This window comes from Schistocerca piceifrons, chromosome 1 (assembly GCF_021461385.2).
Source record: "Schistocerca piceifrons isolate TAMUIC-IGC-003096 chromosome 1, iqSchPice1.1, whole genome shotgun sequence".
NCBI classification, from domain to species: domain Eukaryota; kingdom Metazoa; phylum Arthropoda; class Insecta; order Orthoptera; family Acrididae; genus Schistocerca; species Schistocerca piceifrons.
This window is the reverse complement of record NC_060138.1, coordinates 845,489,623-845,515,943: the sequence shown is the minus strand read 5'-3', so window position 1 is coordinate 845,515,943 and position 26,321 is coordinate 845,489,623. Positions and strand designations below refer to the sequence as shown.

The following is a 26,321-nucleotide window of genomic DNA, read 5'->3' as shown; positions in this document are numbered from 1 at the left end:
AGAACATGATGCTAATCTTGAGTGGTCCATTCGGCATGTTGTTGGGCCCATCTGTACCGCGCTGCGTGGTGTGGTTGCAAAGATGGACCTCGCCATGGACATCGGGAATGAAATTGCGCATCATGCATCCTATTGCACACAGTTTGAGTCATAACATGATGTCCTGTGGCTGCACAAAAAGCATTATTCAACATGATGGCGTTGCTGTAAGGGTTCCTCCAAGCCATAATCCAAATGTAGTGGTCATCCACTGCAGTAGTAGCCCTTTGGATCCTGAGCGAGGCATGTCATCGACAGTTCCAGTCTCCCTGTATATCCTCCATGTCCAATCAACATTGCTTTGGTTCACTCTGAGATGCCCGGACACTTCCATTGTTGAGAGCCCTTCCTGGCATAAAATAACAATGCAAATGGTATTGACTGTTTAGGCATGGTTGAACTACAGACAACACGAGCCGTGTACATCCTTCCTGGTGGAATGACTGAAACTGATCAGCAGTTGGACCCCTCTGTCTAATGGGTGCTGCTTATGCACAGTTGTTTACATCTTTGGGTGTATTTAGTGACATCTCAAAGTCAAAGGGACTGTGTCAGTGATACAATATCCACAGTCAATTTCTATCTTCAGGAGTTCTGGGAACTGGGGTGACGCAAAACTTTTTTTGATGTGTGTATAATCATACAACAGATTTCATCAAATACCAGACAGAGGTGCATGGGCTCTATTGACCAGCTCAAATTTCAGAATGAAAAATATTTAGAGATATGTGCCTTAAAATGAAACAAGGTTCTAATTAAGTGTTTCATGTATAATTCTAATCTTATGCAAACACTCTAGATATAACTGATGGCTATCAAACAACTACAATGCTGATGCACATTGTCCAATACAGAACTACAAAAGAAATTAAAATTATGGCTCCTGAACAATCCTGTAAATTCAACAGATGAGTTTCTAGATTTAGTACACTCATATGATGGAAGACCATCTATCTGAAAATATGTGAATCTCAGATCTTAGACTGTGTCACAAACTGTAAATATTTGAATCTCAGATCTGAATACTGTGTCACAAACTGTAAATTCCTGAATCTATGTATTCCAATAGCAAACTGGTTTTACATATAGTCCATATATGCAACATTGTTCTCTCAATTAAATTTAGAAAAAGTGGTGTTGATAATAATGCCACGCAATAATATGTAACTCAATAAGTAAGGCTCTGACTTATCCAGAAGACTGGAACAGAGAAAACTTTTTTTTGTAATCAGTTAATGTTGGATCAAAATAAATAAATAAATAAATGGTAGTTAAAAGGAGATGGGTAGACTGAGAATCAAATGAGAACAGTTTCCTTTAACAGATCTACCTAGTTATACCTCATGGACCAATTCAAATCTTTAACTAACCACTGATTGTTCTTTGTCGTTGCCAAACTCAAAGAATTTGTCTTGCACAAAACTGGGCACATGTTCTTTCTGGAGACTGCTCTTCCAGTATAAACATTTGAACACAGCCCAGTTTCAAATTGTCACAAACAGAAACCTACAGCAAATATTCCAGTAAGGAATAAAAACAAATATAACTGTGTTGCATTATTGTTAACTCAATGCCTTCAAAAAATATGTAAAATAAAAAGAAGGAAGCAATCACAGGTAATTAAATAAGTAGCATACATTTTACACACACATCAAAAAAAGTTTTGCATCATCCCTGTTTCCACAACTCCTGAATATAGACGCTGACTGTGGATATTGTATCACAGACACAGTACCATTGACTGTTCAGAGATGTCACTAAACACATCCAAAGATTTAGGCAACCATGCATGAGCAGCGCCTATTATATGGAGGGGGTCCAACAGCCGATCAGTTCCAGTCATTCCACCAGGAAGGAGGTACACGGCTCGAGTTGTCTGTAGTTCAACCATGCCTAGACAGTCAATACTGTGGTTCAGTCATGTCTGCATTGTTACTTTGTGCCAGGAAGGACTCTCAACAAGGGAAGTGTCCAGGCGCCTCAGAGTGAATATGCAAGAGGACATGCTACTGGGCATTAGAGGTACCGGTGTGTACAGCAATCTGGATCACTACCTCTGAAGGTCTCACTGTATGGTGGTACAGCATGCAATGTGTGGTTTTCATGAGCAATAAAAAGGGCGGAAATGATGTTTATGTTGATCTCTAGTCCAGTTTTCTGTACAGGTTCCGGAACTCTAAAACTTTTTTGGTGTGTGTATAATTATACCATTTAGTATCAGTTAATAATTTTTAATATATATATATATAAAGGAGTCATTTACAACCTGAATAATGACTTTTTTACAGGGCCACTCTGGTTCAAGCCCAATGAACCTCATCCACTCTTCTTGCCTTAGGACAAAGTCAAGAGCAAAGTAAACTCCGCGCCCTGTTGCTTCCACGCGGCCATTTATACCACCTTGATCTATAGGCTTTCCAGTGGCTACTGACAATGCAGCTAGATCACTGTAACCTATGAAAATTAAGACAAAGGATTAAATACTAACAGATTTGATGTTAATATTGTCAAATTCATGGAACAAGACAAATATTGACATCAGTATCTACAACACTCCAGATAACTATCTGTGTTTGTTAATCTGCACAGTATCATAACTTAGTTACCTAGTATTACAAAGAGAATTTAATGATGATTTTAGCAGTCTGAAAATATGTTTAATCATATTTACTGGAATTAAATAAACACTATACGACAGAATGATTACTCATTCACAGCATGTCATTCTGCCAGGTACATGCACATAGGGAACTTCACAGCAATGAGTTGGTAGGTAAAGCAACGAAAGGATTTTCTCAAAGAAACTTGTTTGCAAAGTAAGTAATACATGCAGCAACCCTGTTGCTATATATCTGCAATGACAACTGAAAATTCTTGCCAGAATTAGTCTAGATTAGACGAATTCTTCATTGCATGGATCGATGTTGAGGAACATTATGTGTCATTAATAAAACAATAACACAATAATAATGATGATAATGATAATACATTCAGAAAATAAACTGGTCCTGTTTCGAATTTCATCAAAGGAGTAAAAAGAGTTGGCTCCAAGTAGGTTCCTATGGTTACTGTCAAGTTATTGAAAATGGGTCTTACTGAATAGTGGATTAATTCTTGGACTTAAATGCCTTCAGGTCTTTATGTTGATTGTTCTTGTGAAATGAGCTGATTGTTGGAACAGAAGATATACTATTTATTACTTACAATGAATTTCACTAATGAACAAATATGCTGAGAAGCATTAGTTAGTACACCTGGTTCTCTGAACAGGCTTCTACATGCTTTTCATGAAATCACGGCACAAATAAGGTATATTACATGCTTTTGGACTCTGAAAAATTTTGTTTCACTTGAAGAGTTACTGCAAAATATGACCCTATGGGATGAAAGCAAGCATAGAATGCCATCTTTTTTATTTATAACAATATTGTGAAAAGAATAGATTGCTACTCATCACATAGAGGCACTGAGTTGCAGACAGGCACAATCGAAACACCATTAAACATTTAAGCTTCCGGCCAAAAGGGCTTCTTCAGTAATAGAAAGTACACACACATTCAGACAAGCACAACTCACACTCACATAGGGCCACTGTCTCCAACAGTCTGGCAACAGCAGCCAGAAACAGTCACCATGTATGAGCGAGTTGTGCATGTGTGAATGTGTGTGTGCTTCCTATTTCTGAAGAAGGCCTTTGGGCAGGAAGCTTAAATATTTAGTATCTATTGGTTGTGCCTGTCTGGAACTCAGTGCCTCCTCTACGTGGTGGGTAGCTATCCATCAACTTCATAAAACTGTTGTTATTCCATCCTTGACTTTCCACTGTCAGCTTTCTTGTTTTTAAGTTTATTTTTATATCTGATGACATTTGTGTTACAAATAATTATTTTTTTACACACTTCAACACTTCATCGTATGTTCCTCCAAGTGAATTTATTATGAAGTTGTAATCCCAGGAATTTAACATTGTCTACCTCTTTCATCTGCACTTCTTCATACTTCATGCATATGCTGTATGGAAACCTTTTACACGTTCTGAACTGCTTCTAGTGTGTCTTTTCATCAGTTGATGGCAGTGAGTTGGTTATAGACAATTTATTAAGGACTATGAAAATGTCATTAGCAGTCCTTTCTAGATCTATGTTCAATTTACTATTTACTGCAGTCTGCAAACAAAACAAACTTTTTATGTGGCAATATAACTAATGATAGGTCATACAAGAAAATGCAATGGCCCCTGCAGAACACTATTACAACTACTTCCCAATCATTGCACGATATGATTTGATCTATTTTACAGCACTGCCAGTGACACCATATTTTTCTGATTTCCTTTAAAGGTTATATTGGTTCATGCAGTGAAATTCCTTTAGCAAATCATAGAAAATACCTGCAGTCTGTAATTTACTATCCAATGAATTCAGTACATTCTCACTAAATGTGCAAATAGCCTTTTCAATATTAAAACCCTTCAGGTCCTGGACTCAAACCTTGCTTCGATTTTAAAAGACAAGGAACTGGTCCTGTGTGTTTTGGTCTGATTGCATTCATACTATTGCAGCAGGAATGAACATAAACCAGTGCAGATGACAAACTTTGTCTCATAATTACACCAATGAAAAAAATAAATAAAATAAAAAACAGATAATTATTCATATCATCACTGTCTATAAGTAGTGAAGAAACAACAATGATTGTCCATTTACAACATAAATTTCTCACTAATATAAGAGAAGCAAATAATTTGATTTATTTATCCTTAGAAAATATTTTTTCTACATACATATATGCATTAATTCTAGCAGAGGTACATAAGAATAATAAAAAAATGGATCTACACATAAAAGTCATGATACAGACATATATGCACTACTTGTCCCTGAAGTAAATAAGGCAAGATTAACATGTTGAGCACCACATGAATTGTTACAGCATGCATGTACTGAAAGGTGCTGAAATAAATATTTGTGGCAACCATCAACTGCCAGTAACAGCCGTCTGCCAACTGCAGAGGAAATTGTCTTTGGACTTGGTGTTCATTGGTCGTTGTGTGCTTTTGTACTCTGGTGGAGATGTTGGAGTTGTTGTTGCCTGTAATGGTTTTCCTGTGTCTGGTGTATTTTTTTGACCATAATAAAAGTGTCCAATTGTAATCAGTTGGAGTTTTCTGTGCACGGTTAGCCACTATAGCTAGAAAACCCACATTGGTGACCCTGAGTCACAAAAATACGCTGCATTTGCTCGCTGTGTATTGCCGGTTGTACGACACAAAACAATGTCGCAAACTCCAGTTTCTCCAGCAGTACAGGAAGCCGTCGTGACTGCAGAATGGACCATTGACTGTGAAGTGCAACATTTTACCCGTGTGCTACTAATACACCAGGAATGTTCGGGTCTCAAGTGTTTGCTTCGGCAGGCCAGACGATCCTAACCTCCGACTGCAGAATGGACCATTGACTGTGAAGTGCAACATTTTACCCGTGTGCTACTAATACACCAGGAATGTTCGGGTTTCAAGTGTTTGCTTCGGCAGGCCAGACGATCCTAACCTCTGCCGGCACACCACACCAGGTGCTATAGACATCGGCCTTCAATGGCATTCTACACTCAACAGGCTGCTTCTCCAGTGTGAAATTCCAGATTCCTCTTGCTCGAGTTTCTACCATACTTCAACATGGACCATGCGGCTGCCCAGTTTCAGGTCCACATGCATGGTTGCCCTTCCCTCAGAGTGGTCCATTGTTTAATGTGTCCCAATCCATGTCGATTGAAGGGATGCTCATATCAACCACGCTGGGCCATGTATACACCTATCCATCTTGCTGCCCCGTGCACACCTCCACCTGCCATGTTTCCACCCTGTCACTCGGCGTGCAATAGTGATTTTGCACTTATGCTCATGATTTTGTCTGCATCGGCCGTCAATCCTTCCAAGCCCGCCATGAGGTGCTCGGCCTGTGGCCGTACAGATTTCCTTCCTACAAGGACTGGACACGATGCTTCACCTGTACAGCTACCGGGCGTTCAACACATCACATTGCCCATCACTGAGGCACAGTTCGCATCAGTGAACACTGTGCAGAATCCTCACACAATTTGTGAATTTCCTACACCCCCACAAGCACTGGCCCCAGGTAATTTCCCGAAGCTCCTGCTGTTACAACCGGACAATCCAGTGACATGGTTTACCTTGGTGGACAACATGTTGGCCATACACAGCCTTTTGGACAGTGGCACTCATTTCGTATGTTTAGTGAATCACTTGCATGACCATCCTGATCTTATCAGTGACTTGTTGATGAACCCATTCAAGAGCAACAAATATGCCTCTGCACATGCACTACCCATTGAATGCCTTTCTAATCTGCCAGCCGATTCTATTCACAACATTATATATTATGAAACTAGGTGACAGATCCGCTCCCAGTTGTAGCGACACTTGCACGTGCAGGTCACTACCAAGATCTTGCCAAACTTAGTGCTCTGGGCACTGTAGTTGGTGAAGCTGCTGCAAGAACTACAATTATATTTGCTTCCCCATATTGCAGCATCACTCAAGGATAAACTACAGTTGGCAGACCATGCACAAGCCATTTTCTGGTACCGACACCTCCCTTCATGTAGCACAGCACCTAATACGGACAAGCTCAGTAATACTGTGACTATACTTCATTATCAGGCAGTAGAGGCGGGCATATGCATATTGTGGACCCCACATGGAACAGCTGCCACCTAGGGGAAAGACCAGTAATTGCCAGTGGTTCAGCACCAGCTCTCCTCACCCCAACCAGGCTAGCATCTGCCCTCCCAGCATTCCCCTCACCTAGAGCTTCAGATGGTGGGACGAGTACAGCTAACTCAACGCATATAATGGTTCCACCCCATTTATGGGGACACTGCTCACAACTACCACCCACCCTTCGCATTCCCAAACGCCGCTTGCAGGCTGCAGCAGGCACCACAGCTCGTGGGTATATGGAAGGGCACCCACAGATGTTGCATTCCGTCAGATCCTATACCTCACGAGCTCATATGTATGCCTTGGATTTAGGTTCATGCCAGTATTTTCTTGTCAAGACCAGAACAGACATTAGCATCACACCTTCCTCATTTACTGCAATGGGCACAACACTAGCCAAACTGTATCTTTAAGCAGCAAATAAATCGCCACTTCAAGTCAATGGTTTTTCTGAGTTACCTATTGAACTCGTACCTGGCAAACGTTTCACACGGTCGTTCTACATGGCTGACATACAAGACCAACTATTGGGCACTGGCTTCCTTTTTCACTTTGGTCTATCTCTGGATCCTCCAGTCAGCCGCATTATTGCACCCTGCCTCATCTATTCATATTGTATGTTCAGTCGTCTACTCACCTCTCCTCCCCCTCAGCTTCACAACGATTTCGACATGGCTCTGATCAATTGCTCTTCGCTGGTGGACAGCCTTGCAGCTTCCTCACCCCGCTTCAGTCCAAACACTCTATAGTCAATAATGTACGCGCTTGCAATGCCGAACTGAACCGTGACATATCGTGGGCTACACAAGCCCTCTTAAGGTATGATGCCTCATACAAAGCCTGTCAATGCCACCATCCACCGATACAGGCGATGCACTCCATGAAACTTTGATGCCTCTGCCTCCCCCCCCCCCCCTCGCGAACACCGGCGACAGTCCCTGAGCGAGTTTGTCAGCCCAGCTGAATGATGTCACAATAGGAACGACACACAAAATTGTCACAATAAATGGGCCACCCGGTGAATCATAAAGTGCACCAAATACCGCCACATAAACTATGCCTTGCTAACACCACAGTGGAGGAACTTCTGTGGGCAGGTATTGTCTGTCCGCTGGACAGTAACTGGTCTTCGTCCATATGTTTAGTTCCCAAAAAGGACGGCACAGTGTGCCTGTGTGATGACTATTGCCACCTCAATGCACAGACCGCATTAGACAATTACTCTAGATGCCATATACAAGACTTCGCGCAAGTACTTAGCGGAGCATGCATCTTCAGTGTCTTCGACTGCCACAAGGCATATTTACAGATATCCATGGAACAAAGTGCATACAAAAGACGATTTATTCTTATCCTTTGGTCTCTATGAATTATGTTACATGCCTTATGGTCTCAAAAATGGAGCCCAAACTTGGCAACGTTTTATATACTCACTTCTGTTTAACAGCTCATATTGTTATGCATACCTCGATGATATTTTCATTTTTTGCTCCTCTGACAGAGAACAAGAACTCCACCTGGTCATGATACAGGACCTATTGACACACAACGGAGTCGAAATCAATAATGGCAAGTCACAATTTCGATGCACCACTGTAATTTTTCTGGGTTACACCATCTCCTCCGAATGTATATACCCCCCTCGAGAGCTGGTTGACTTGCTTTCATGATCTACCTCTCTCAGTGTCATATCACAAATTACACCGGTTTTTTGGAATCATCAATTTCTACCGTTGTAGCCTACCAATGGCAGCAGCCATTCAACCCCCAATGACTGACACAATGACCAGTAAACAAACCTCTGACAATCACCAGGTACAGTGGTCTGACAATATGGTGAGAGCTTTTGAAGATCTTAAGTCAGCGTTAGCATATGGTGTCACTCTCACCCACCCTTTACCAGATATCTGCATCTCTATTACAGTGGATGTGTGCAATTTAGAATCAGTGCAGTCCTCCAACAGCACATCAGTGACATGACTCAGCCACTTTGGTTTTTTATCCAAAAACTATCTATGGCTCAATGTAAATGGTCAGTGTTTGACAGAGAATTGCTCGTGGTGTACGAATCTGTAACATATTTCTGTGCAGACATCAAAGGAAGGAACATAACAATTTTCAGAGATCATTGCCCCCCTTGCGGATGCTATCCGTAATCCCACTGTTGACCTTCCTCCACATAGGTTTCAACAGATGAGTTAATTTGTCAATAAACAACAGACATCCATTACATCCAAGGTTCAAAATATGTTGTGGCCGACTACCTATCATGTATCAATTCAGTTTCGTCCCCCATTAATTGCGACAAACTGGCCCACTCATAAGACAATGATACCAAACTGCACAACCTCCAAAAGGACCCTGCTACTTCCCTCCAGATCATTTCCTGCAACCTACTGGGCTTGGTCAGGCCACTATGGTGCGATACGTCCATGGGCCCCCCCACCCAACCCATTGTTCCATATGCACTGTATCGCCAAGTATTCGATATGTTACATAACCTATGACATCCTGGTGCTAAGGCTACTACGCACCTTGTTACAGAATGCTTTGTGTGGCTGGATGTGCAGAGGGATTCTCGTACTTGGTCTCGTGCTTGTATACAGTGCCAGCACAGCATAGTCGGCAGGCACACACAACCCTTTTTAGGTAAATTCAACATCCCGAAAGGCTGCTTCCAACACATGCATCTGGACCTCATAGGATCGTTACCTGCAACAATGGTTTCAGGTATATCCTGTCTGTCACCAACTGTCACACACTGGGTCGAGTCAATACACCTGCAGGACATTACATTGGATTTCATAGCATGAGCATTTGTATCCTCCTGGATAGCTCAATTCGGCTGCCCTACATCCATCGCCGCCGACCAGGGTGGGCAGTTTGAATCCCTGCTGTTTAACAAACTCTGCATGCTCTGTGGGGTGGATGGATTCTGCACTACGGCTTACCACCCACAAAGCAATGGGCTGGTCGAGTGTTGGCACAGTACTCTGAAAGTGGACCTCATGTGCCACGGTGGTGAATGGTCCAACACCCTTCCCTAGGTTATGTTAGGAATATGCACAACTTATAAGACAGACCTCCACCGAGCGAGGTGGCGCAGTGGTTAAACACTGGACTCGCATTCGGGAGGACGACGGTTCAATCCCGCGTCCGGCCATCCTGATTTAGGTTTTCCGTGCTTTCCCTAAATCACTCCAGGCAAATGCCGGGATGGTTCCTCTGAAAGGGCATGGCCGACTTCCTTCCCCATCCTACCCTAATTTGATGAGACCGATGACCACGCTGTCTGGTCTCCTTCCCCAAACCAACCAACCAACCAACCAACCAACAGACCACCAGGTTTCACTTGTGGGGCTCCTGTATGGTGAAGCCCTAGCTCTACCCACAGAGTCTGCTAACAGCAAAACAACCATCGACCTATCCGACCTCCTCTCTCTAGTGGAGTGTAGGTGGTCACACACAGCCACAATCCACATGCTCCTTCCACAGCTGCACACCCGTCCTCAGGTTTTTCTGCATTTGAGACTGGACTCTTGTGAGTTTGTTATGTCACAGGATGACACAGACAAACCAGCATTACGGCCATCTTACTCTAGCCTGCTCCAAGTACTGGTTTACAAAGACAATACTATGGACATTCTCATCAATGGCCATCGGTAGACAGTTTCTCTTCACCATGTGAAACCGGCCTGGACACTCAAGGAATGTAAACCATGACCTCTCGAGTGAGGTGCTCCTCAGTCATGCGACAGCTACGATCTTCCACACAACCACCCACTTCCGTGTGCCCCGCCCTGATCATATGTGCACCGAACCTACACTTCTGGGCAGTTCAATTGTTGTATGTAACAATATTGTACCCTTACTTCACTCAGGCACTGTGTGTGATGATCCACTACCTCAGTCCCAACCACATGTTGCATGTGACATTACGCTGTTGCAAGTGTTGGCATCTAGTGGCCCCACAGATTGTTCCCCCAATGTATGTTATTGTTCTCCTGTCCTTCCTAGTAACCCCTACCATCCACCATTGACAAAATTTTCATCTCAATCAACACCTCTGAGTGACTACATGATGAGCTTTCCTCACAGCTCCACAAGGGATCCATCTTTGTCCTCCACGTAGGGGACGCTTCGCATGAGTTCACACCGATGTCATATATCACCATTCTGCGCACAGCCCCTATCCCAAATTGGGTGGATATGGCTAGCATAGCTGCAACGTTCAGCACCGATGGGACACTAAAGATTTGCTTCCCCCTCTCCACCTGTACTTCAACACCGACATCTTTTTGCTAGTCCAATACCCGCATGCAGGTCAGCCTACCCCCCCCCCCCCCCCCCTCTCTCTCTCTCTCTTCAGTGCTCCACTCCCCCATCCCAGTGCAAGTGGCGACCTAGCCCTGTACAAAATGGTATACTGTTTAGTCAGGCATTTAAAGCTTTATCGATAAGCATGGAGAAAATTAAAATAACAAGGAGACGTCTCCAGTGGTGCGATAGAATTTTTGGAACTATTTATATGGTGATGTAGGTTAAGATCCCAGGTATCACACAATGCAGCCATTCACCATGATGGGCCCTCATTTGCGAGTAATTGACAAAAAAAGCAATTCGGAATTTTGTATGATTCTCAATAGTGTCAAAAAAAAAGTTCCATTAACTGGCATGGTTGCATGGTATAATGGAGGATAACAGCTTCATATACAGTGGGTTTTGGGATCTAATTTTGTATGATGCATAGTTTTTTTATTTTTAAATCTTTATCAAAATTACTTTGATCATTATTATTACTCCATTCATTGGTTAATTTTTTAATTCTATTTCTTTGTCACATTATTTCAGTCACTATATCATTCAAAATTCTCGGCACTGTGAATTTAATTTCATTTACATATTACATTGTTCAATTATTTTAAAATTCCGATCTATCAGTTAAGAAACAAGAGATGACAAACTATTTATGTTTGCACAATGCTGTGAAAAACTTATTTTTGTTACCAAATTAGCAATTTTTTGCATGTAATCATCATACAAACATTTAAAACATAACCTAAATACCTACTGTACTATGGACAAAATAATGCACATGAAAATTTAAATGACTGATGGGTTTATAAGTTAAATGAAATTCAAGTAAAATATGAAATATGTTTAATGAACACAATAATATGGACAAAAAATCAGGGTTATAAAACAAAAGAAATTAAATTGAAATTGATACATAAAATTGATTAAAAACACATAAACAAAGATTTAATGTGGAGAAGGAATGAAAGGAAGAAAAATGAGCAAATGAAGAAGTTTATATAGTGTTTATTATTATGTGGCAAAGCAATAGAATTAAAAAATTACATTTAAATCAATCAATAGAATAAAAATTATGATCAAAGTCATTTCAATAAATATTTGAAAATCAAATGTACTGCATCTCCCGAATTTCGAACCCATAATCCCCTATCCATTACACCACACAGCCATACTAAATAATGCTCCTTTTTTAACACTATTGCGTAGCACACAAAATTGCGATTTTTTTTCCATCAGTTACTCAGAAACGACGGTCTACCAGGGTGAATGGCTGCAGTGTGTGATACAAGGGCTCTTAATTTACATCACCATACAAATAGTTTCAAAATGTCAATCGCACCATTGGGGACTTCTCCTTGTAAGCCAAAAATCGCTATAAAAATAACTGTCAGAAAAAAGTTCACCTTATTTTTAACCAATAGAAAATGTTTTACTGCATTTTTCTTTAAATATAAAAAACTACTACACTACCTTGTAGAAAATTCATATTCAGAGAAAACAAACCTAAATTTGTTAATTTTTTTCACAATACTGAGAAGTTGTTCGTATATTGACGTGCGTACATTGTTTGGCAATGGTGCTTTTTTCAGCCAGTCATACTCAGTTCGGTTTGCTTGTTGCAACATTTTGTGCCACAACCATTCACGTACGTTTTACTAGTGGTGTTATCTTAATTTTCAATTTTTATTATTATTTACTTTCAATAAAAAAAAATAACAAGACTTTTAAGATAAAAGATAATAACAAGATGCATGCTTTTCAATAGTTTATTTGTTGCGTGAATTGTTCACCATCCGTGGAGTGCATGATTCATTACTCAATCACCCTTTTCTTGTTTTAATTTTCGAACATTTCGAAATGATATTTTCTCTCGGCTGATGGGTAAATTAGATTTAACCACAGAGTGGTACAATTCCCAATAAGTTGGGCATATTTTGGCCCATCAGTTAACTGGTCAATGGATTAAAGTCTTAGCTAATTAAATGATCAAATGAACTGTCAGTTAGTCAAATTAACAAATTACCAGCTGGTTCTTTTTGTGTCTTAGGATGCTTCTTCCTGCAGGCAGCTTTTGTATGAAAGCAAGAATGCAGACAGGTTTAGATAGCGTGTGCCTTCCATAAATGATTTAAATGCTTTTAAAGTGCGTTAAAGAAATATAAAAATGTAAATAGACTCTAGCAAATATATAACAAAAGAAATAATTCCATAATAGGTGTAATAACTCAATTTGGTAAAAAATATACTTGCGCCCTGTAATTTTTGGTATATGAATAGCCTGTTGTGAATGAAAGAAAGCAGATCTTCAATTTTTCTTTCTCGAGATTCTGTCCACATCAAATGCTTCTTTGCTGTGTCCTTCTTCCATGCTTGCAACTGTTTTTCTTTATTCAAATGCCTAATGTGAATAAATGTTCTCATTATTGCATACAAACTAATTATATCTCGTGCACCAGAGGAAACTTTGCTTGAATAATTGATGTCAAAGTTGTAACTACTTTGTCTCACTTAGAAACAATATGTCTATGAAACCCAGAAAATATAACTTCGAACTGTTTTATAATGTTCACTCAGTCTTTGTCAGATTTAACAGAGCCCCTTGAGAAACAGTAGATATCCATGAATCAGAACTTGTTCCAGGAACTGAGCACATTTCAGTTCATGACCCAAGGATTTATCAGTGGCTTGGCACTTAAATGTAAGATAGCCTGCCAAGTGGTGAACAGTCAGGCAAAACGACCTCTGCATCAGTATTTTTTCCTTCTATTTCATGGATTGTTTTCCTCTTCCATAATGTGTGCAATGTTACAACTGCTTGCACACTGAGCTTTCACTTGTTTTTCGGATGTCAAGAATTTCATGAACTCATCATCGTGCGATTCTACGTTGACACCAGCTGTACTGATTCTCTCATCAGCAACAGTAGATATCCTATTGTGGGCTGCATCACGTTCTTTTAGGGCCATTTCTAACACTGTATTTTTTTTATCTTTTTTCTTCAAAACTTCTATTTCTGTATTCAGTCTTTTGATTTCCTCGTGCTGGAGTCTTCAGTCAGAGAGTTCAAAGAATGGCACTGTATTTGTTACTTGGTCCAGTTTTCTCTTTTTTGGGGATACAGACCCCAAGGCTCCACGTGGTCTCTTTAACACATCTCTGTTTTCATAGCTCAATGACGTACAGCCTACACAAATAACAACAAGTTGTTTGATCATTTGGTTCATATTATCTGTTTTATTAATAACGCATGAAGAATAAAAACTACTAGTATGGCCTGTGGTCGAAATTCGAGCAGTTATGTCAGTGGACTTGATCCATGTTAAATGTTGCATTGCAGCTACGTGTATTTTTTAAATAATTCTCTGACTTCTCTTTAATTGTTCGATCAGTTGAAGGGGATCTAAAACATTGCATTAAAAAATAAATTTTGTACTGATGCCAGCAAATTAACTTTTCTCTTATGACAACACAATGTAAATGCAATTGTATAGCGTAAAGTCATCTCAGATGCGAAATGATTTGCAATTCAAAATCAGGTGCTGTTATCGGGTGGCAACATAATGTGCTGATGATGAGGCTATGATTATGAACAGTTCAAGCTCATTATCACTTATGCACTGGCCATTGTTTGGATTGTGGAAATTTTTAAAGTTTTAAAAAGTTAATTTTCTGAGTTGCATGAAAATTGTGTATGGTTTTCAGAATTATTTCAGCAATCTGATTTATCATTGGTGAGTAAACATGATTATTCAGTGTGTTTAGTTGCATTTCTGTAATAAACATAGCCTACCAACCGCTGATCGATAACTTGAAATCCTCATATTTGTTTTTTTGGCTACTGTGGGGCAAAGCTGTCAATCAGTGAAGGGGCAAAACCGATGAAAATTTAGTGTTTCATTATACTTTATGAAACAATTAAAGCTCCAAATTATTAAATGTTTCATAAAATTTACACTAAGTGGGGATGGAATTTAATATGAAATAAAAAGGCTTTGGCTGAATTTTTTACTTTTCACTTAACACAAATGTTGTTTTACTTGTTACACAAAGAAAGGTAAAACGGAGAGAATTTGGTATTTTTAGTATGGCCTAAAGTAATTTCCTATTTCAAGTAAAATTTCCTCTTCAACTTAACAAAACCTCTTCTTTAATTTTTTTAATACTCACAGCAAACAATTTTATGTGTAATTTTCTTATGTCCCTATCTGTTCCTAAACTAATGCACCTAGAATTTCATTTCACGTATGGTAAGGAACTATGTGCAAAAGACAGCTTGGCAGAGCTGGTCACAAGAAAGAATGAAGGAGACAGTAAATTCTGTTCTTGAAAGATGTATGGAATACCTGCAGCATCTGAATCTTTCAACGTACCTAGAACAATCTTGATTGACAGTATGAAAAAGGTGCGTAATTATGAAATGATGTCCTAGCTGGCTTCTGAAAAGTGATTAGGTCGATACAATACTGCGTATTCTGAAGCTCAAGGAAAGGAAATAATGAGTATGTATTATTTATGAAAGAAAGACTCTCTAACATTTCCAACTTAAAGTGTGAGTGTGAATCTGGATTATATCAGTTTATTCCCCCAAACCACCTTCCACTTCTTTATGAGGTGACTTACCTGGAATTTGCAGCCACTAGTCTGTACTGGATAGCTGGCTGCTGGAAACCCTCTTGACTTCTTCTCTATCAAATAACGCTAGGTACAGGAATTTTTAGACTCTTTCTACATATGAAATAAGTAGACAAACTTTGCTCAATTAACGATGTATTTGACTTTCATACACAATGAAACTCTCACTTTCAACATAAATATATAATTCCGTAAGACAGAAAATGAATATCTTGGAAGAAAGCACGGATCGACCTAAGGAACTAATATCGATTATTCAATCGAAAATTCCAGACATTAGTACACATGTTGACAGGCTGCGAATAAATAATGTAGAACAAAATTTGGAAGAAGAAATACTTGACTTTGACATTATAAATGTAGGTAGTATGGTGGAATCTTTTGAGCTAATTATAGATCGAGAAGTTTCCAAGAGTATAATATCCAGAAACATTATGACTGTTGTCTTTTGCAATCCTAATGACACTAACAAGTTTATAGACGACTTTTGCAAAGAATTCACATTTTGTCCAGGACAGATTAGAACATAGAATAACTTTACTTAATGTTGTGTTTCCTACTAAAATGGTAATTATTTCACTGTGGGGAGACTTTCATATGAAATTTAACGAGAGGTATTGGTCCATAAGTCCATGGGATCCAGGAGGAGTCACATCTGTTCCCCATGGACATTAACATTCTGTTTTAACGAGCGGAGTGATGATTGTCGGATCCCGAGTTAGGTTCGGTGTTACTTCCATATTCGTTTTCCAACATTGAATTCTCTTCAAGTCTTATAATATTCTGTATTCTGTTTTCTTCCTCTTATACTGTCAGATAGTTTAGTAATTGGGCATACTCATCTAGACATCGTGGACAAGCACGGTTGATATCAAGGTCATACTGCTTCATGAGGAGGTGGTAATAAGTGATCTCGTCAATATACACAGGCTTGCTTGTTTTACGGGTGCTGTGAATCTCCACTGTATATTCACCGTGATGAATTGGGTTGTTACATCAAGTCAGGACTAAGGCACTGGGTAATACACCATAATATGTGAACTGACAGCATTCTCCGCTCTAGGCTTGATGTAAAGGTGAGTTGACAGCATGCTCCGCTCTAGTCATCAAGGACCTTAAATCTGATCATAGTTAGGTTTTACTTTTGCCAAAAGTAGTCTTTGAATTTAATCTCTTTGTCAGTTTTCCATATGAAACTGTGTGCAGAGGTATTCTTGGATGGCAAGGGAAAAAAAATTATACCCGCTGGAACATCCTCCTCGGTTATTCCAGGCACACCATTGCTGGTATTCGTGACTGGTCCTGGGGTCTCATTTGTAGTGTCAACAGAAGCCTACGCAGTCTCCATGGATTGTTAGGTCATATTTTTGCCTAACCAGCCCGTCTCTCCCGCCATCTGTGTATAGTTAGGTCATATTTTTACCTAGCGACCAACGTATAGTTAGGTCTGATTTGGGCCTAAACTATTGGAGGATACAATATAATATGAATATTTCTATATTTGCAATGATATGATACATAGCTTTTTTACTTACTACTGAATATTTTATATCCTTAGTGAAAAATGATGTGAATGATACGATACGGGGTAAGAGGAATACTGAGATATTTGTGATAATGTGATACATAGTTTCTGCTTATGATGATATGATACATAATTTCTACTTATGATGATATCATACATAGTTTCTACTTACGATAATATGCTGCATAGTTTTCTACTTATTATGGGATAATTTATACCTTTTGTGAAATGTGATATGAATGGGGAGGGTTTATATAAATTTTGAAAGGGGTGGGTAGTGTAGGTACAAACATGACTAACACTACGCTCACACCACACCTTTGGATTGGATTGTTTTGGGGGAAGAGACCAAACAGCAAGGTCATCGGTCTTGTCAGAGTAGGGAAGGACGAGGAAGGAAGTCGGCCGTGCCCTTTCAATGGAACCATCCCAGCATTTGCCTGCTGTGATTTAGGGAAATCACGGAGAACCTGAATCAGGATGGCTGGACATGGGACTGAACCGTCATCCTCCCGAATGTGAGTCCAGTGTGCTAACCACTGTGCCACCCTGCTTGGTACCACACCTTTCAAACAACCCTGCAGACAAGTGTGACTGATTCTTCAGCATTGCCATTCCATAGGGGTTGCTAAGATCTTTCTTCGGGAACTTCAAAGGTGAAGGTGAGAATGTCCATTCTACAGGAGACGTTTAACATCATACCTCCTCCGACTTCGCACTCAAGTACTGGCAAAGTGGGGATCCTGCGGAAGGGGGGTGGGAAGGGTTTCCTGTCTTTGGGGCTATCTTCTTTCTCTTCTTCAATCTTAGAAACCATCTCTACTTTTTCCTTTCTTACTTCTCTTTTGAGTACCAGTCTATCTTTCCCTCTGTCCATATGCATATACTTCTATCGCTGAAGTCCTTCTCAGTTTCCGTGGTTTTCTATAACCTTCAACTGATTTTCCATAAGCTGGCCGAAGAATCAGGCTATACAACTACCCATACACATACAAACAATTAAACACAAAGACACAAACAGCAAGAGTACAGTTTAAGATAATATGGGAGCTGTCATGTGTTGGAGGGAGAAAACTGTATACACAGTGATAGGTATGCGCACCTGGTTGTGTGAGGTGACAGTTCCACATCGCATAAAGGTATGTACAGGGATATATTTATATATGTAAGAGCTAAGAGTATTTATGGTTATGATGATGTTATTACACTAGTATGTGTGCATGGGAGGAGGAGGAACATATTGTGGTTCGTTATGCTACATCATATACTTAAGAACTGGTGTCAGTCTAGCAACTATTCTGATGAATATTGTAAGATAATGGGACAAGCAGAGTATAAGTAGGAAAATATTTATTTATTTGTTTGTTTCCAAGGTTGGTATCTGTTGGGAACATGGGACTGGAAGAGTAATGGAGGACTCTAAAGGGTTAAGGAAAGTATTGAGAAGCGAGTGTAAGGAGTGAAGTAGGATATTAATTTCTCTAAGAGGTATTTGAATTCTAGGGTACATAAAGATGTATGGGCACAATAGACTATGTAGCCTACTCAGGAAGGAGGAGGAGGGTGCACCCAGCATTGATTGGATGGAAAAGGGCACGTAGGCAGACCCAAGAAAGGCTGACCTTTGTGTGGGCAGGGGCACCAAGAAGGGTAAGCCTGTGCAAATTTTGTTTTCTTCACGATAATTTTTCTCTCACATTTTTCTATCTCAAACTTGCTGAAATTACATTGTTATTCCAAACTACAAGAACACGTCCGATCACATCAGAGACACAAACACTACTACTTCACTCTGTGGTAAGAACAATATTCCAATGGGTTTACAAATTTTCTTGAAAAATGAATGTTTTATTTTATATTATTATTTTATAAATGAATCCAGAAATAAACATAATAAACAGCACCAAATGGAATAATTAGTAATAGAAATTTTAATTGTGCCAAATATTTCGTAATTTAGACTATTTATAAAAAGGAAAAAAAATTACTGTGCATTCAGAGCTAGTACATATCGATTGTAACAAAGAAAATAAAGTAATATATTTTTATATATTTTTAGCTTGTAATATAACACATCACAAACAAAATCATGTGAAATTTTTAGAACAACTGAGATAATATTGACCCGTTCAAAATTCGAAAATATTTCTGGTATCGACTGCTTCTCTTGAGGAAAAGTAGTGCTAGGGGAGGGTGTCCCTTTACAATACCCCATCACAATATTTGGAAACAATATGTTTACAATATCTTGTGACAGACTATAAGGATGCCAAATGGTGTACAAAATGATGCCAAAAAATAGAATACAGATGTATAGATGTATCTGATACATAAACTATTACAGAAAACCTACGAAATATATCTACTATACAAGTCATAATTTATACACATATCAGGACATGGTAATCAGATTTTCAGATCTGTGGAACATTCTGTCACAACACGAATTATATGAAGTCAAAACTACAACATTACACCACTAAACTATAGAACTAAGTGCAGAGGCAATGTAAATTCTTAGAATTACAGATTGCATGTTTACATCTATAAAGTCACACCTTCAAATTCTTCAAAAGAGAAGAGAAAAAATTCATAACCTAAATGTACAATGAGTGAGTCGACTCAAAAAACTCAGTCTGACGGGTACTGACCAGAAGAATATACTCACAGTCATGGGTGGGAATGCATCACAAAACCAATCACCACATAAACCAAAGTATTTAAGGATTTGTTGACTCACAAAAGGCAAAAATAATTGAAAAAATATTAGGGCCTAAGCTTTTGATGTTGGGATCAGCTCATGAATCCAAACTGCACCGGGCACAGTCCAGCAAAAACGTTTTGCCACAACGAAATGGATAAAGCTCTCAATCAGATATCAATAAGTTCAATCATATGTAAAGAATAATTATAGGAAGCATCTAGCCTCAATCAATAGTTGCGTGCCATTTGTGAGAACACAGTCGCATTGACCAGGGATACCCAAAACAGATTTTAGCATGAGTTTGCCCACAACTCAAGTTCCAATGAGATACAATATTGCAGTACTCAGGGTAAATACAGGTAATAAGAATCATAAATAGCTCTGAACAATGATATAGTCAAGTAACTCGATGACCAAAACCAGTGTATGAAATCAGACATGCATACATCTTGTTATACTGTCTATACTAGTAAACGTCTTCCACACTATTTGCTAATTGTTCTTACAAACTAACATACGTACACAGCAGCCTAGAAGATTTATTTGTAATTGATAAAAAAAAGTGTACTGATTTAAAGTTATGTAATGTATTGGGAAGTTAATCCCCCTACTTGAAGAAACATACATTTATGTGGAATAGGTCCATATCAGTGATGATTTTCTAAAGAAATGGTTCCATGAATTCCTCATATAGGATAATTTCTTGGCTAACAATTAACAAATTTCAGTCACAACTCTGATGTAGTTGACAGATGCTTGAGTACATGACACAGCGCCTGTGATCTCTTGTAGGCTGACCGGACCAGACAGGATACAAACATACAGCAGTGTGCGAGTGGGTCTACCCACATCTTTCAGTTTCAACCCTAGAGTTCTTACCACAAGCTCCAATGGATAGGTTACTTCGTATCTAGCATCCCCATGAAATCCCGAAACATTCTTTTGTGTACTAAATATGCTGTTAATATACCTTCATCACATCAAATGGCATATGCTCTGCCTGTTTATATTCCAAAAGCAATCTCACATAATTTATGTCACATAGAATTAAAAAGTGATTACATATGAAAATGTAACAAACAGAGCTAAATGCAATGAAAAAATGAACTAGTAAGGTTCTGGAGGTTTCCAGTGATTAAGAGTGGCAGTGAGGTACTGGTGTGCAAGACCTACACCCCCCTTGGTTATCGAACTTACTTGGAGTTGCTTCACCAATCTTCTTTTCTTGATAGCCGGCTGCGATGTCCTGCACAACTTCTTCTTCGAAGATAAGATGCAACTTTTTTGGAGGAATTTTTTATACTTTTAAAATAACTCTGTACACTAGAGACTACTCTGAACTCATCTCACTGTATTTTCATCACACATAACAGTTTTCATACAACTAAAACATTTTTCGTAAATTCAACACCTTCCAGTACGTCAGAAGATATCACATTCATTTTTCCATAAATACAGTCTACAAATCTCTCCAAGTTTAACAAAGCCAATTATGTCAGTTGGAACCATGAGAACCCAAAATGACAAAAATTTCAGATTCAAGAATCAGCCCCTAGACAAGAAGAACTGGAGCCATCTACGAGAAAGGATGATAAGTAAAAAGTTAATTGTAAATCTTACTCCTCTCATATTTTTGATAAAAAAGAGACCATACCATCGGCAATAGTAGTGACAACAACAAATTGTGAGAGAGGGGGAGATCACAAGTGGGAGTGTCGTCCAAGATCAGTTGACTAATAAGAAACTTTTGTTTGTTGTAGAAGAAGAAAGGGTGATTAAAGAAGAAAGGGTGATTTGTGTCATTTACAGTTTATGTATGAATGGATCTCTGATCACCTGAAGAATGAAGACCGAGAGCTCCCCAACAAAGTAAATAGTATCAACAGTGACAGTGACTGAAAGAGGACTTGACAGCTACAACCAGGGACATCAAAAATGAAAGATAAGTACAAACTATTTGTGAAATTAATTTGTTTGTAGACTTGTGTGCTTGTTAACAAAATTAATAGAGACAAGGGTAGGAGAGAGATAGATGTGAAAGCTGTAGGATCCATTCAGGACATGTCTGAAATCATAGAAAAGGAACAGTAAAAACTGATATTTTGCAGTTAATTTTGGCAATGATAGGGGAAATAAATACAGGTAACAATAGTAAATTAGACAGAGTACAAGATCTGATGGACCAACTGAGTAATCAGGTTTCAGAGCAAAAAAACGGGCTGTCAGAGGTGTCAAAAAGTGTGAACGAAAAAGATGTTTTGGAAACTAAATTTATTGTTTTGGAAAATGAGATTGTAGTTGAATCAGCAAGACACTCAAAGAGTGTTGATGTCAGATTTGAACAGAAGGCCATAGTAGAAAAAATGGAACAAACCATTCCAAGTTTAAACCAAAAAATTTCAAATGTGGAAAACAATATGCAAACTAATGTAACTGTTTTAGATCAAAAAATTTCAGCATTTAAAGAAATTCATGTGAACCAAAGTCTGTGCGCAAACAATGATACTGTAGTGATTCGAGAATTTCTGGGTAAATTTTAGAACCACTAAGCCTTCTATCATCTCAAACATACGATATTCTGGCTATGAGTGTGGGGTGGTAGAATCCTACCCACCGTGTGTCAAATGTTTGTGTGTGCAGGTTTAGAAACAGTCACGGGAAGAAAGTAGACGTGGCAGATGAATAGCACCAACAAGTACCTGTCGGGCAACCCACAGATGTCTTAGTGAGTGTGTAAGGAAGAACCATGGAGTTTATATGCAGCTCTGTGCTTATTGGGTTATTGACTATTGTTATTAAAACACAAAGACAGTTGAAAAAGAACTCTTGAAAACTCTTGATGTAACCTTGCTATAGACATGACTTATTTTCTGATTTATGTTAGCAAAAGTTATGGTGTCAAAGCCAACTTTCTTTTAACCGTAATTTAATTTGTTTCTGAGATTTGACTGTATGAGGGACTTACCGGAAATTATATATTTATGTTGAAAGTGAAAATTTCATTGTGTATGTAAGTCAAATATGTCATTGATTGACGAAAAGCAAAGTTTGTAATTTATTTATTTCATAAGTAGAAAGAGTCTAAAAATTCCTGTTCCTTGCGTTATTCAACGGAGAAGTCTAGAGGGTTTCCAGCGGGTGGCTATCCAGTAAAGAAGAGTGGCTGCAAATTCCAAGTAAGTCACCTCGTAAAGAAGTGGAAGGTGGTTTGGGGGAATAAACTGAAATAACCCAGATTCACACTCACACTTTAAGTTGGAAATGTTAGACTGTTGTGTGGTCCAACACTCCTATCAAAACGTTTCCATCAGACAATTTACATCCAGTGGATTTTCTGCACCACAGTAGGGATGGTTTTTTGCTAGGCATGAAAGACAATCAAAAAATTAAATTTGTTACAAGATGTCTTGAAGGCAAAGCTCTGTCATGGTTAAATTTAATTTAAATCAGTGGGAAAAATATCAGCCTTGAGAAAAGTTTTTTAAACAAATTTTAGTTGGAAACTGAACAGGGGAGAATTAAAAGTGAATGTTTGAATGGTTCTAATTATATAATTATGTAGGGATGGTACTTTTGAATGAGTTTTGTAAGAACCCACTTCAAAAATTAACATACCTTGACAAACCATTTGATGAAATGACCTCTTGATTGACGCCCTTAAAAAGATTATTACCAGAAAGGTTGCAGTGGGATTTAGTACATGGATCTGATTTTTACAATATGTTGCCAGGCTGGATAGGGCAGTAGGAAGAAGTATGTACCATGATAATCGGAATGATAGAAATCGCAATGGGAATAATTACACAAACAGAGATAATGGTAACTCTGATAGTGATGATGATGATGAGTATCAGGTATCTGTGGAGTTTAAGAATAATGAAGTTCCAGAGTTATTTGTGAATGATGTTGACAATACAGATAAGGTAAGTAATGTATGTGACTAGTCATGGAATCCCAGTCCAGTCAAAGCAGTTTTTCATTAATGTCATGCAGAGTAATGTTGCAAACAGTAAAGGTGAGTTATCTGCAATCCTAGAGAGTAAAAATGAAAACTTTTTGAAGTTTGTTTGGGATGAGATAGATGATAACATAGATGAATGTGCATTCTGAAATAAGTTAGCTGTGGTTAGTCAGAATTTCTATCCAAATTGGTGGAATGAAATGAAAGAAGATCTAAGCAGGATGTGCAATTTTGACAGAAATATATTTTGTGTTCCTTCTGTAACAAGTCATGTTAGTTGCACCATGGAATCCGTTCATTGTGTCCAATCTTTACCTGACAACATGAGTAACCAAAGTAATGTTATGATACCATTAAAGTTGATAAAACCCTTTGAAGACAGTGTGGATGAAGCATGTGATGAAACTGAAAGTGATCTTTTGCATAAAGTGTATGATAACAGAGAAGATGATTCAGATTTTTGGTGTCCTTACATTAAAATTAAGATTGATCAGTGGGAAGGTAACTGTTTGATTCATACAGGTAGTCCAATTTGTGGTATATCTGAGCAATTTAGAGACAAGATCAAGTGTAGTAAGAATTTTGTGGAAATGTCCATTGTACATGTAAAGATAAGTGGAGCTCCTAGTAAGGAAAACAAATTGGTAAAATGTCTAGTACTGTTAACTAAGTAAGGATAAGGATTGGAAATGAAATGTCAGAAGGAAGCAGCATTGGATGAGGTGTTAGACAAGGTTGTTACATTTCCCCACTGTTGTTTAACATATACCTTGAAGAGATTATTGCAAAAAGTTTAGATGGGAAAAGAGGAATATGTATTGATGGAAAGAGAATAGAATGTATAAGATTTGCTGATGACATGGTATAAGTGGCAGAAAGTGAGCGGACAGTGAATAACATGCTGAAAGATCTGAATGAAGCTTGTGTGGAATATGGGATGCAAATAAACACAGCAAAAATAAAGAGTATGGTCATCAGTACAAGATGCAGACTGTCCAATATTAAAATAGGACAATCTACCATTAGCCAAGTAAGTGAATTTAAATATCTTGGAAGCACAATAACTGAAGACTTGAGATGTCACCAGGAGGTGAAAACTCGAATTGCCATAGTGAAGGAGGCATTCAACAGAAAGAGGAGACTCTTACGTGGCAAATTAGATAAAGGATTAAGGAAAAGGCTTGGCAAATGTTTTGTCTGGAGTGTGGCACTATATGGGGCAGAAACATGGACACTGAGACGAGAGGATGAAAAAAGGTTAGAAGCATTTGAGATGTGGATGTGGAGGAGAATGGAGAGAATTAGTTAGATGGAAAGAGTGAGTAATGAAAGAGTATTGGAAAGGGTTTGTGAGAGAAGATGTCTGCTGAAGGTTTTAAGAGAAAGGAAAAAGAACTGGTTGGGACATTCATTGAGAAGGGAGGGCTTGCTAGTATATGCTTTGGGAGGATTGGTTTGTGGGAGAAGACTGAGAAGAAGAAGGAGATACAAGGTGATAGACGACATAAAGAGAAGAGGAAATTATGCAGACCTGAAGAGGATGGCAGAAGACTGGACAGCCTGGAGAACTACCATTTGAAAACCTGCCTTTGGGCAGAACACTGATGATGATGTTAACTTTTAATAAAGAAGGCAAGACCTTTGAGAATATGGATGCATAATGATCCCTGGTCTGGAAGAAAACATACACTATTTTTGCAAATTTATACAACTATGCTATTTTGTCAAAAACTGACATTTTGAGCTCTTGGCTGTGTATAGAATAAGGGTTAACTCTTACACAGAAGATTACAGAAACCAGCTATGCAGAAAGATGGGTTGGCAATGGGTAGCAGCCTAGTGGGGATGTTAGCAGATATTTACGTAAATCACTTAGAGCAGACAATTTTTGAAACTAACAACCACATCAACAGCAAAATCATCTACTACAAAAGATATGTTGATGATAAAATTATACTTTTTGATGGCACCAATGAGGAAATATAAACAATTAGCAACCAATCAGACTAGCAGCTCAAAAACATCAAATTCACCGTTGAACACGAGACCACCAACAGCATCAGTTACCTAGTTATAAAAATCACCAACAAAAACCATAAACATCATTTTGAGATTTATAGAAAACCAACATTCACTAACATATGTATCGACAGCTCATCTCGTAATCCACACTAGCATAAGATGCCATATTTTAGATCCACACTGAACCACCTTCACAAAATTCCACTTGATCCAGTTAAAAAAGAAAAAGAAATCAGTACCATTAAAACCATAGCCTCAAACAACGTGTATAGCCCTCTCATGATAGACAAACTATCAGAAAAAAATTCAAAAACCATCAGCCAACAAAGCTGCACACCAGACTACCATGCAACTTACATAAGATACAGTAGAAAACAGCAGA

The 26,321-nt window shown here is 38.6% G+C and overlaps 1 protein-coding gene across 1 annotated transcript in view; it reads right to left on the bottom strand.

Annotated features, from left to right (window-relative positions):
- Positions 1 to 1,437: 1,437 nt before the first annotated feature.
- LOC124775788 (glutamate dehydrogenase 2, mitochondrial-like) overlaps positions 1,438 to 26,321 on the bottom strand; it is a 79,411-nt gene continuing 54,527 nt past the window's right edge. The window contains exons 4-5 of the mRNA XM_047250622.1: positions 2,303 to 2,493; positions 1,438 to 1,545 (exon numbers count right to left, since the gene is read on the bottom strand). Coding sequence (XP_047106578.1) covers positions 1,438 to 1,545; positions 2,303 to 2,493 — 299 coding nt within the window. The remainder of the gene's footprint in view (positions 1,546 to 2,302; positions 2,494 to 26,321) is intronic.